Source organism: Daktulosphaira vitifoliae, unplaced genomic scaffold (genome assembly GCF_025091365.1).
Source record: "Daktulosphaira vitifoliae isolate Bord-2020 unplaced genomic scaffold, ASM2509136v1 Scaffold_1, whole genome shotgun sequence".
Lineage (NCBI taxonomy): Eukaryota > Metazoa > Arthropoda > Insecta > Hemiptera > Phylloxeridae > Daktulosphaira > Daktulosphaira vitifoliae.
In genome coordinates, this window is record NW_026099572.1 from 73777204 (window position 1) to 73790545 (window position 13342).

Sequence of the window (13342 nt, forward strand, 5' to 3'; positions counted from 1 at the left end):
AAGGACGAAATAAAGAAGGTTTAAAATTATTACTCTTAACATATTAAAAATCAAAATCAATAATAATTTGAAAACAATTATATAATATAAAATTTTATATTATATTTTTGAATCTAAGAATTACTAATCTGGATATAATTTAAGAAATAGTTGAATTATTTTTATTATTGCATTATACTTGATACAACTATACCACGTCACCACTGTGCCACGACCCCCCTGTACTGCCTTTTTTTTAATTAATCACAGTTAAAAACTGAAAACCTGAGCCCCCTACGCCTTAAGCGTCTATAGTTCGTTAAAAAATGTTTTGTTAAATCTATTAATTTTTCCACCTCCCCCTTAGCATATGGATGAGAGTGTTATATGAGCGAAATTATAAAAAAATCGATTTCATTTAGTAAAATGGCGCAGGAAATTTAGGTGGCATCATCTATAGTGCCGAATTATTTCTATTCTAGTTAAAAAACTAAATATTGAAAATTTTCCTGACTCAAAACCGGTTTTTTGGATCAGACCTAATCTTTTTCGTAAATATTAAAATAATTTATAATTATCTGAATAATATTTATTCGAATTGAAAATGTATTCAAGTAATCTTTTGAACACTGCTAATTATGAATACTGTATAAGTCTAGAATACTCCAAAATACAAAATAATTGTATTAATATAAATTATTCAATTAAGAGAGTCACATATTTAAAATAATATTATATTAGAAGTATTTATTTATTATTTGTTTTTTAAACTTTTATATTACACAAATACTTCAATGATATCTTATTTTCTAAAATTGATTAACTTTTATACTCACAAAAATTATATTTATGACATAATTGGAACATGACTAAAGTATGCTAAAGGATAAAAGTGATCATATTTCAAGCTTCACCTTAAGCCATAATTTTAATTTTTTAGTAAATTAAAAATGAAAATTCCAATTGTATTGACTTTCTCTTTGTCGGCGCATTGTAATAACATTTACTGATAAAAATGAAACTGGTCGATGGTGGTGGTCTGATACAGATTAATCGCCAGTGTACGTTCCAACGCAGAATCGCCGCGACGCGCTCGAAATTAAACAATGTATCAAGTTAATGTAATAGTTAAAAAAAAATTAAAATTACTACTATAATTTATCTAAAATTATTATTTAAATGCAATAAACAAGTTATTTATATAAAATTAAATTGAGTGTTCAATTTTTTTTATAAAACATCATAATCCCACTCTAATGACTCTTTACTAAATATATTTTATTAATTGTATAGATTATCAAAATTTTATTTAAAAATATTAAAATTTTAATAAAATAATAAATAATAAACAAATGCGTTCATTTAGCGATTCCATTAAAATTTTCCAATGACAATATAATATACCAATTTGAAAAAGGTACAACTAGAATATCTGCTGAAAATGATGACTTGGAATTTTTAAAATATGCTCATGAAAATAGATGTGAATGGGATGAAAATACGACTATTGTGGCTGCTGCAAAAGGCAATTTGGAAATTTTAAAATATGCATATGAAAATGAATGTCCATGGGATGAAAGGACAACAGAAGCAGCTGCTGCTAATGATAAATTAGAATGTTTAAAATATGCCCATCAACAAGGCTGTAAATGGGATGAACGCATAACTACTGCAGCTGCTGTAGGAGGTCATTTAAACATTTTAAAATATGCTCATGAAAATAAATGTCCGTGGAATGAAAGTACAACAGAAGCAGCTGCAAAGTATGGTCAAATAGAATGCTTAAAATATGCTTATGAAAATGGCTGTAAATGGAATAAATTCAAAATTGTGATGATTGCTATTAAAAATAGAAACCTAGACATTTGGAAATATGCTCACAAAAATATAAGCCAATTTAATCAAATCCTAACTACTATAGCTGCCTACACAGGTAATTTACACATTTTAAAATATGCCCATGAAAATAGATATCCGTGGGATGAAGACACAACAAAAGCAGCGGCTTCTAACGGTCAATTAGAATGTTTAAAATATGCCCATGAAAATGAATGTCCATGGGATAAAAGAACAACAGAAGCAGCGGCTTGTAACGTTCAATTAGAATGTTTAATATATGCCCATGAAAATGAATGTCCATGGGATGAAAGCACAACAGAAGCAGCAGCTTATAACGGTCAATTAGAATGTTTAAAATATGCCCATGAAAATGAATGTCCATGGGATGAAAGCACAACAGAAGCAGCAGCTTCTAACGGTCAATTAGAATGTTTAAAATATGCCCATGAAAATGGATGTCTGTGGAATGAAAATACAACAGAAGGAGCTGCCTCTAACGGTAAATTAGAATGTTTAAAATATGCTCATGAAAATCAATGCCCTTGGAATGAATTCACGACAACAGCGGCTGCTTTTAATGGTAAGTTAGAATGTTTGAAATATGCCCATGAAAATGGATGTCCATGGGATGGTTCTACAACAGAAGCAGCTGCCTCTAATGGCCAATTAGAATGTTTAAAATATGCCCGTGAAAATGGATGTCCATTGGATGATATCACAACAATAGCGGCTGCTGCTAATGGACATTTAAGGTGTTTAAAATATGCTCATGAAAATGCATGCCTTTGGAATGAAAAAACGACAATAGCGGCTGCTTCTAATGGTAAATTAGAATATTTAAAGTATGCTCATGAAAATCAATGCCCTTGGAATGAATTCACGACAACAGCGGCTGCTTTTAATGGTAAGTTAGAATGTTTGAAATATTCCCATGAAAACGGATGTCCATGGGATGGTTCTACAACAGAAGCAGCTGCCTCTAATGGCCAATTAGAATGTTTAAAATATGCCCGTGAAAATGGATGTCCATTGGATGATATCACAACAATAGCGGCTGCTGCTAATGGACATTTAAGGTGTTTAAAATATGCTCATGAAAATGCATGCCTTTGGAATGAAAAAACGACAATAGCGGCTGCTTCTAATGGTAAATTAGAATGTTTAAAGTATGCTCATGAAAATCAATGCCCTTGGAATGAATTCACGACAACAGCGGCTGCTTTTAATGGTAAGTTAGAATGTTTGAAATATTCCCATGAAAACGGGTGTCCGTGGGATGAACGCACAACTAGAGCTGCTGCAGAAAGTGGAAGTTTCAACTGTTTAACTTATGCCCATGTAAATGGATGTGTTTGGGATGATAGTACAACTAGAGCTGCTGCTGCTAGTAGCTGTTTAGACTGTTTAGTATATGTTCATGGAAAAGGATGTAATTGGCATAAAGATACCATAGTTGCAGCAGCTGTGCATGGTAATTTAAATTGTTTAAAATATGCCCGTCAACATGGATGTGATTGGGTTGAAGGTAAAATGAGAGGGGCTGCAGCAAATGGACATTTAGACTGCTTAAAGTATGCCCATGAAAATGGTTGTGAGTGGGACGAAGGCACTACAAGAGAAGCTGCTGCTAGTGGTCATATTAACTGTTTGATATTTGCACATAAAAACGGTTGTAAATGGGATGCAGGTACAACGAGTGGAGCTGCTGCAAATGGTCATTTAGACTGCCTAAAATATGTTAATGCTAATGGGTGTGAATGAAATGAAGGAACAACAAGACTTGCTGCTGCAAATGGTCAATTTAATTGCTTAAAATATGCTCATGAAAATAATTGTCCATGGAGTAAAGGAACCATTTATGAAGCTACTCGAAATGATTATACTGATATAACCAACTATGCTGCCGAAAACGATTGTCCTAATTAATATTCTGATGTAATAATCTTTATTTCTATTATATACATTTACGTTTGCTATCAATAATTTATATTCGCCATCGGGCTCCAATTAAAACGGTTGGCTCGTATAACTAATAGTAACACTAACAAGGGATTTCAATGATCGATTTCAAATCATAAAAAAAAGGAGATAGAAGATTACCATTCATATAATTAGTATGTTTTTTAAATAATACAATTTTACATACAGTGAGACGGTAATAATTTATAATTCCAGTCTTATGTTATGCGTCTCCATTACTTCAAATTACAATTATAAAACAAAGGCACACATATAAATTACAATGATTAAAATAAAAAATGACGATCCGACTTGGTCTCCTTGGGTTATATTGGCATCATAGGACACAGCACGGTTTTCTCTCTGTCTGATAATTGAGTCGCACCAGAAAAAGAGGGATTTTTGACTGATAGTTTTAAAAAATTATGTTTTTTAGATGAATAAATTTGATAATTAATGTACATTTTTTATTTGTATTGGAAAACAAATTATAAAGAAATACAAAAATATAATAATTTTATTTAAATAAAAAAAAATTATAAAAATATTCCCATAATATTTTTAGATTATTTATTTTTATGACTATTTTTTTTATTTTAGTGTGTAAGTTGATACAATCTAAGGAAATAATTTTATAAATTTATCGACGTCATTTTCGTCAAAAAATTATTCTTCAATCTTCAAATAATAATTTCCTGAAACACTTAAGAGAACATATTTTATTAATAATTTTTTTTTTTTATTTAATTGTAATATTAAAAAAAAAAATAGTAAAATTGTGGATTCCCTATAGTTTTGTAAAATTTAATTCTTGAATGATAATTTCAAAAGTTCAGTGTTATTCAAAAATACCTAATTGCATTACATTTATTAAATACATTGTTATAAAAATGGCATATACATTTAGTCATCAACCAAATAAAATAAATAATCTAATATTTAATAATTAATACACTGACATTGTATTAACTATTTTACAAAAATAACCAAAGTTATTATCAAAATAAAAACATATTAAAAAAAAAACACATAAATTAAATACTGAAAATGAAGTATTATAGTTAAAAATATAGTGATATTACTTTTTGTGTGATAAAAATAAAAATATCATTTTAGTTGTAGACGAGAGATTAGTGCACTATAGAAGAAATCTATAGTGCACTACCATTATGTGCATTATAGTAAAAATAGAACATCACTAAACACTTCTACGCTCTTCACCATTTTTAAATCTTTAATTGCTAATATTTACAAAATTAATAAAATAAAACTGATATACAACCAGGACAATTTAATTTAATATTAAAAAAATAATTTTAAGTTCCAATTATATCTTTCAAAAATTACCCCTAAAATCTACTCTAAAAAACAATTAACTTAATAATTAATGTGGTTCATAAAAGTGAATAAAATTATTGCCGTACATTTTTATGAATTAAATTAACAAAAAATAAGAGTTAGTATTCACATTGTATACTTGTTCCTAATTTTAGAAAAAGTATAATGAAATAATTAAAATATTTTACGTCGTATTTAAATGTTCGCCCATATAAACAAGTAAGTTATGATCCTCGTATTTTTGGCAATTGGACTTCAAAAAATTATCCCATTTTAGACACTTGGTGGCAATGAAATTTTCTTTTGATCGTATAGACTTCGCAAAATATTTATATGCTTGTGAATGACTGCAAATTCCACCATTAACTGTAATTAAATTTTGATTATATGATAATAGGTCATTACATCAACTATTAATCACAGACGGAGTTTATACAAAATTTAGAGTGATAATACCACTACTGAACCTCCATCTCATGAAATATATTTTAATATAACAATACTTATAATTTATTTGAAAATTTATCGGTAGGCTTTATTAAGTTTTGGGTAGATATAGCCCTTACAAACTCCTTCTATTTAGCTTACTATTTTAATTACAGTAGTCGTTGTAAGCACAGCCCGGTTGTCTAGCGTGTCCACCATTTGGAAAGAAATCAACATTGCCAATAGATTCTAGAAGTCCTAAGAACAAATCAGACGAATGTATCACATCTACAAACATTGCATCATCTTCACTGAGTCTATGATTTGGCCACTTAGTAAAGAATAAGGGCTTGGCTGGATCTAATCCTGAATTATACAATACAACCAAAATATTTTTAATGATTGATTTTTAACAATTACCTTAATATATTAATGTAAGTTCTAGAACTTTTTAGTTTATCATTTAAGACATATACAGTCTATAGTAAACCACTCAATTACTATAATGAATTTATATTTGCACCAATAGTTTGAAGTTATGTGTTTGAATGACAATTAATAGAGAGTATATGTTCGAAAACATAAAATATTATTGATGATAATACTCGTTTTAACTATATTTATTATGTAATTAAGCAATAAGTAACAATTATAATCAAGCACCAAACGTTTTAAAAATAAATATAGAGAATATCTAAGAAATAAAATAAAATAGTATGCTGTTTTAACAAAGATTTATCAAATAGTTTTTTTTCTTAAATAGAAATAAAGGATTTTATGTAAAAAAAAAAAAGGTAGCTTCACTTATTAGGAATTTGGGGTCTAAAAGTTTATTTTATAAAAAAGAATAATTCTTTAATATAATATTAGAAAAACTCACTATATGCATTAGTTTTTAAGTAATTAAAAAAATAAGATTACATATGCAATTGTATTTCATGGATATATAAAATTTTGTTAATTATTCTTTCAAAATTAGAATTATATGCCTACTTTTGTAGGTCAATATTCTACTTTCATAAAATCTTCAAAACACTTTATCATGTCAAAACTTTTAGATTCAATAATAATCATAAAATGTATTTTTTTACTGTATTGTACATCATTGTTTCTCAGCTCTTATTGGATCTATTTTGTTCAACAAAATCTTTTGTGATCAAAATATCACAAATTGTATCTAAAAGTAGCGCTAAAGTAAAAAAAAATATTTAATAGGGTAAACATTTTTAAAACTTTAAACCTTTTTTATTTTTACTTTTCACTTCTAATAATTATCATTTATTATTTGGAAAAAATAAATAAAATAAATATTTTACGAAACTAGGTTGTATATTGTTGAATGTCATTTTTTTGTGATAAAAAAAAAAAAATGTTGAATACCTTAAAAAATTGTTTAGCCCCTCAAGACATAAACCAGCACAGTGGGGTCACTATTTAGATGTGAAACTAGTATATATGATATCTAAAATTATCTTCATTATCATAAAATATTGGTTTCAAAGCAAATTTGTTAAATTTCACATTTTCTATTTTTTTAATTTCACTCCAATATTAAATGTATGTTAATTTATTTACTTAATTGAAAATAAATATTTTTAAACTCCTAATTTCAGCAGCATAATTTTATGATATGATCAAAATTACAATATTGTCTCAAAAGTTATATTTTAGTTGTTTAATTAAATTATCATTGAATAACCATTTCATCTTCTTTAATATTGCAGACAACAACTGAAACTTTGTATATTTGATTCTAACATCCAATTTAGTTTAATGCTTTTTTTTCTTTGATATTTTAAATATTGTTGTTTTTTCTTTATAAAAGTTCAAAGATTATAAAACTTTAAGCTTGAAAAAAGTTCTGCCACGTAATTTAAAATGAAAATATAACAGTGAAACACAAATCTTTCAAAGTTCATTTTATAAAATTTATATTTTAAAAAATACCTTGCTAATATCCTATATTGGATATGCAACGCCATTACTTTGAAACTGATCAATCAAATATTTTTTTTTTATATAACATAATTTAATCTATAGAAACGGCAAAAAAATGTTGAACAAAATTTAAAGGACGGAGACCGAAAATTAAAAATATTTTCTTGATTATAAATGGAATCAATATAAATAATATGTTTTATACTTGAATTTATATATTACCAGTTATTCGTCCGATTCGAGAATTGAGTTTTTTTCCAGCATATCCAGCAATATGTGCACCCATGCTGAACCCAAGAATGTGAATTTTTTCAAAAGATTGCGATGTCACATCTCGCAACATTTCAACAAGCTGAGCTAAGTAATAACCAATTTGTTTGCATCTTATTCTTGCACCCACATAAGTTATGTCATGAGATATTTTACGCCAATCCACACAAATCACATTGTAGTTTCCAAATATCAAATATTCTACAATTTTGCAAATATAATTGTTTTAAATATACTGATTTATATAAAATTTGTTGAGGACACCAATCGATAAAATATAATTCATTACCAACTACTACTTGGTGGTTTTCCTTTCTTTGCTTTTAATTAATTACTAACCATTTTTTAATATTTGGCAGTCCTTTTCGATTTTATCTGGATCACCTAGCCACCCGTGAATAACTATTTTAGTGGGATTTTCTGCATTAAATGATGATTCTAATAGTGTGCTGTAGACACCTGGAATTAATTTCTGTGCCATGTTCTGCTCTCTGTACAAAACCAAATGCGTTTTTATTTTAAACAGCGTCCGATAGATGGCGTTGTTTGTATGTTTTATAATTTACCAAAATCATAATTTTTCTCTCACCTGGTGTACAACCAAAAAAAAACTTCTCTTTCTATTTGTATGTTAGAAGATGTGTCAATTTCAAAGTTGTTTTCGCTACTATCAATATTTTCATGCTCAGATAATGACGCCAACAATCCACTGTAAGTGTTGTTATTTAATGCTAAACATGATCCTAAACATGAAAATTAAACGTAAAATAAATTTAAAAACAAGTTGAAATAGTAAATACTTAAGAATATAAATTTTTTTCAACAAAATTAATAAAATGCAACATCATTTCTTGTAAAAAATGTGGAAAATATAAATATATTTAATAATAAGGTAGGACATTTATAATGTCTTATATTGTTCAAGAGTGTCTTGTAATCATTTGGGTGATAACTAAGAATATAGGTATTGTTTGTACTACATAGAAAAAGTATATACCAGATAAATAAAAAATAAAATAATAATTATTTACCATAAATTAATTGCAAGTTAAAACTAGCTACGTTAAATCAATATTATACATTGTCGATACATTTGCGGCAACTATCGCGCCTATTTTTAACGCTGTTCAGCAGCCGATACAAGTTTCGCGGTGGAAGGACTCGTGTGTGGTATTTACACGTCATATATTATTATAAATATTGGACTTCATTCAAAATTGCATAAATCTCACAAGTATAACCAGATCAAGAATACATTTGTTACTGATTTAATGATGTAAACTGCATCAGTCAAAAACTAAAACATTTGCTGCAATCCTATAAATATTAAGCTTCTATAATAGTATCTGCGCGAAATTCAGAGATGCCATTGCTAGTGCAAGGGAATTTTCCAAATCGGAACTTGGACAAAAATTCAAGTGATAAAATATCGTCAAATTACGGGAAAGTTATTCAAATGGTAGTCAACAACTTAAAATGCCCATCATCAACTGTCTTGTTTTAGCTTTACTACAGAATAACTTATGCATTTTTTTTTTTTACTTCAATGATTTTTTATAAATAGATGTGATAAATTCCTATCGCATAGGCGCCACGCTGGCCGTTTTGATGTAGTCGTTTAACGAGAACAAACAGATTATATAACGTAACACAAAAGCATATATATTTTACTCGACAAAACAAATATTTAACTTACCTAAAATCAATGAAAAGACCAACAAAATGCCGTTTGAAAGTGTCATGATTTCAAAAAGTTTAATAAATGCGCTAACTCAGGTTCTTCAATACAATCACTGTTCTGACTGTTGTAGTTCAATTTATACAAAAACCGTTATGATAAAAGCTATGTAAAATAATAAGATAGTAAAAAGTTTAATATTTGAGAAACACTTGACTTCAAGTTTAATTAATTAGTTAAACAAATGTAATTCATAAAAATAAAATTGCGAAATAGAGAGAAAAAATTTCTTTATATTAAATAATAAAGCTATCCACTTAAATTTTATTTAAATGGGTTTCAAAAAGTCAATTTTGTTATCAGAGTTTTAAGATTCAATAACCACTCGATCCCTTTCTTTAGTAATAACAACAGTAAAAACAATAAGGAAGTGATAAAGTTTTTTTCAATAAATAAAACTTGATTTTTTTAGGAATGTATCATTTTTTTAATTAGTTCATACAATACACATTATTTGAAATATTTTCAAAATTAATTTTACTTTTTGATTTATTGATTTATTATTATTATCTATTTTTCTTTTTTTTCATTAAAGATGGAGTGTCATCATCATATCAATCATTTATAATATAACAATAAAAGTATTGAAAACATATTTATTATTTTAAATGGTTGTTTTTACGTATTAGGAATACTGAAAACATACTTAACTAGTAAGAATAATATGTTATTACCAATTCTTAGTTTCAATGTTTTTTGTTTATATTATATTATACTAGAATTTATTTACTAATAACTATTTCCTCTAAAATTTATAGCTTAAAAACAAACACTTCAAAAAATATTTCATTTTGTATTTTAATATGATTTATTTAATAATTCATCATAATTTAAAAGTTTAAGTTGATGTCAAATATATATTAAGTGATTACTTTTGGCAAATTAAAAAAATCAGTCTTTGTTAGAAATATAACACTTACAGTGGATTTTAAAATTTGGTGTAAATCTGTCAAAGATACGGAAATTATAGTATGCAGTAAACATCCACTTATGATGAGTATTAATTAACAAGCCAGTCTTTAATAGTATACATTTTTTAGTTAATCTAAACAAAATTGACACCCAACCTAATGTATCCCGTTTCCATTAATCAAAGGGCTTAAAACTTTGGTCATAAAACAAAAAATATGAAGAAAGATATTAACTTTTTACTGGACTTGAATGTAATTGTATTTTTTAGTATTTATTTAATATCAACAAATAACTATTTTTCAATCTTTCTAACATATGCAACAAATTAACTAAAAAAATTGGAAGCTAAATTATGTGTTTGTATTATTATGTCTGTGCATGAAATTTCTCAGCTATCAGTGAACCGATTTTGTGGGTTTAAGCAACAAAAGAACCCAATAGAATTTAGTTAAAGAGCCGAAAATTAGAAAAAATTCACTCAGTTTTATATATTTTTTTGAATAATACCTTAAATAATAGCATTTTCAAATTTTTTTCTGTATTTTAAAACTGCTATAACATTTCCTAGAATTGATTGATCCTAATGACTATTAAATAATGTATACTACAGAAAATATTTTTTCTTTTAGTATATTTTGTATGAAAATACAGTGAAAGACTTAAGTACAGAAAGAGTTTAAAGAAGACTACTCACGAATGCCAAAAAATTATTTTTAATTCAATTTTTGAAAATGATTCAGACGTCTAACAACCTGCATCAAATTTAAAAATTTCATGTGAACTATAATATTATAAAAAAAATTTCCACAATTGTTCTACTTAGAGAAATTGGCCGTCAAAGTAAAAACATGTTTTCAATGTTTAATTATATTATAATTTAACAAGCATTTAATATAGTAGAGACATTTTAAAATTTTGAAATTACAAATATACAAATGATTATAAAATATAATTTTATTAGATTCGTGTAGAAACGTTTTTTTATAAAAATGATGCTATAAAGATCATCTCATCTATCTATATCCCAACTATGCCGCGACCCCATTGTGCATTACTGTGCTGTTTTTTTTTATTTTAAACATGCATATAGTTTTTTAGAATTTTTAAGAGAGATTAAACCTCTATTTATGAATATACTTTTTAAATAATTGAAATCTTTAAAAAAAAAAAAAAAAAAACGATGAGTAGAATTGTGACAAGAACATTGGAAAATCCTCTAGTTTTCACACATAGACTTTGATGAGTATTTTTTTATTATATTATGATCAACAACTCAGGAGAGAAATTTTTTCCTTTGCTTTCCCTCCATAGTAATGAAAATTAGCTGTTTTTAACAATAAATAAAATTACAATATTTTCCATGTCAGTAATAGTGGCGTAATTAGAGGGAGGTAAACGGAATACGCGTCTTTCCTATTAACAAATTGCCAATAACAATGTTATGGTACCATAAAATTTTTATATCTGAGACATTTGTTACTCACGATTTGATTATGATTTAAAAGGTCATCAAAAATGTTCAGTTTATCCAATACAATTTTTGTGTATAGTCTCCATTTAAATTTCAACTACACCTTACAAGTACTGTAAGGTTATAACGCATATAGGAATTGATTTTTTTTTTTTTGTTCCTGTGACAGTCTTATCCATTTATAAATCTATGGTAATTATTTTAACAATTTTTCTTTGATTACACATAGGAAACATCTTAACTAATATTGTACACACTTCAGTTAAATTTTTGAAAACATTTTCATGACAAAGAAACGTTGTGCTACTTCATAAAAATATATACAAATCATACACAGGACAACTTGAAAAATTAACTTAATCAATCTGGGTCATCTTGAAAATTACAACATGTTTAAATTAAACTCAACTTTATGATAGCATAAAATTGTTTCGCGAGGGAGGATTCAGAATTTTTTGAGGGGGAGAGGGAAAAAATGTTTAGACGTCAAAATCAATCTGCTGTTAAATTTATCGTTCTAAATATTTTCTCCAAGTCGGCAACAATAGATCAAGGAGGGGACGCACGGCCCAGCACCCCTCCCTGGATCTCCCATTGTAGTTTCGTTTAACTCATACATAATGGGAAAATACAGGACTCTTAACGTCCCAATAATGAATACACTGACCGCCAAAAGCTGATTGCAGCGTGGAAGTATAGGCGCAAGACGATTGCCCGTTGCTACCGATGAATTTATAATTATTTTTACCGTTTTCTCAACGATGGCGGCGTGTCCAATTTATTTGCACGCAAATTAATACTGAAATAAGAAACGTTTCAAACAAAATCGGACAAATACTTATTTGAATCGCTTGCACCGCGAGCATCTCGGTCCTAACAAAGAAGAGTTATTGCTTGGACACAGTCGAATGCAGAAAGTGTTATTCATATTTATTGTCTTATGAAAACCATGTAAACCGACCAGATAAAAAATGTGTGTATCGTGAAGTGTCTGACCCATATACGTTTTCTACAGAGCACTTTGCCATCAGTCATCACCAAAACAGAGAGCGATTAGAATCGCATTCGTAATTCATTTTATCAGCGTTCAAATAGAAGGTATACAAGCAGTGGGCGTACGCTGTCATCTGGTAAAAAAAAACATTACAGCCAACAATTCCACCATTTCATAACCACCTTCGGAAATAAGTTAATGACACGAAAAATGTTACACCGCAACAATTCACATATCAGTGCAACAAAGTAACTTGAAAGTCAAAGTGTTAGACAAATACCGACATGTTTTCAAATTGCAAGTAAACTTTTCATATCATTTAAGATGAAAATGTTTTTCTCGCGCAGGCAAAGCAGTAAAATTTTTTATTGCAAAAAGAGAAAAAAATATATACTATTTGGTACGTGCTAAGCGTAATTTGTTTACGGATGAATGGCGTTGTGCTAATAGAGTACATGTAAACAAAACGGTTAAAAAC

At 27.7% G+C, this 13342-nt stretch overlaps 2 protein-coding genes across 3 annotated transcripts in view; one reads left to right on the top strand and one right to left on the bottom strand.

The window, feature by feature from the left end:
• Positions 1-3579, top strand: part of LOC126895416 (uncharacterized) — a 6952-nt gene extending 3373 nt beyond the window's left edge. The window contains exons 2-4 of the mRNA XM_050667255.1: positions 1346-1504; positions 1622-1742; positions 1833-3579. Coding sequence (XP_050523212.1) covers positions 1346-1504; positions 1622-1742; positions 1833-3579 — 2027 coding nt within the window. The remainder of the gene's footprint in view (positions 1-1345; positions 1505-1621; positions 1743-1832) is intronic.
• Positions 3580-3907: 328 nt separating this feature from the next.
• On the bottom strand, positions 3908-9583 carry LOC126893735 (pancreatic triacylglycerol lipase-like). 2 transcript variants are annotated; one of them, XM_050664190.1, is made up of 7 exons: positions 9446-9583; positions 8339-8492; positions 8089-8240; positions 7702-7950; positions 5716-5907; positions 5304-5481; positions 3908-4480 (listed from the first exon to the last, which is right to left on the bottom strand). In XM_050664190.1, exons 1-7 carry the CDS (start codon positions 9489-9491, stop codon positions 4444-4446), a joined length of 1008 nt encoding a protein of 335 aa, XP_050520147.1. In that variant the 5' UTR covers positions 9492-9583; the 3' UTR covers positions 3908-4443. The 2 variants fall into 2 exon arrangements, with proteins under 2 accessions (XP_050520147.1, XP_050520148.1); XM_050664191.1 differs by lacking the exon at positions 3908-4480 and having other exon boundaries at positions 5349-5481; positions 5704-5907.
• Between the last annotated feature and the right edge of the window lie 3759 nt (positions 9584-13342).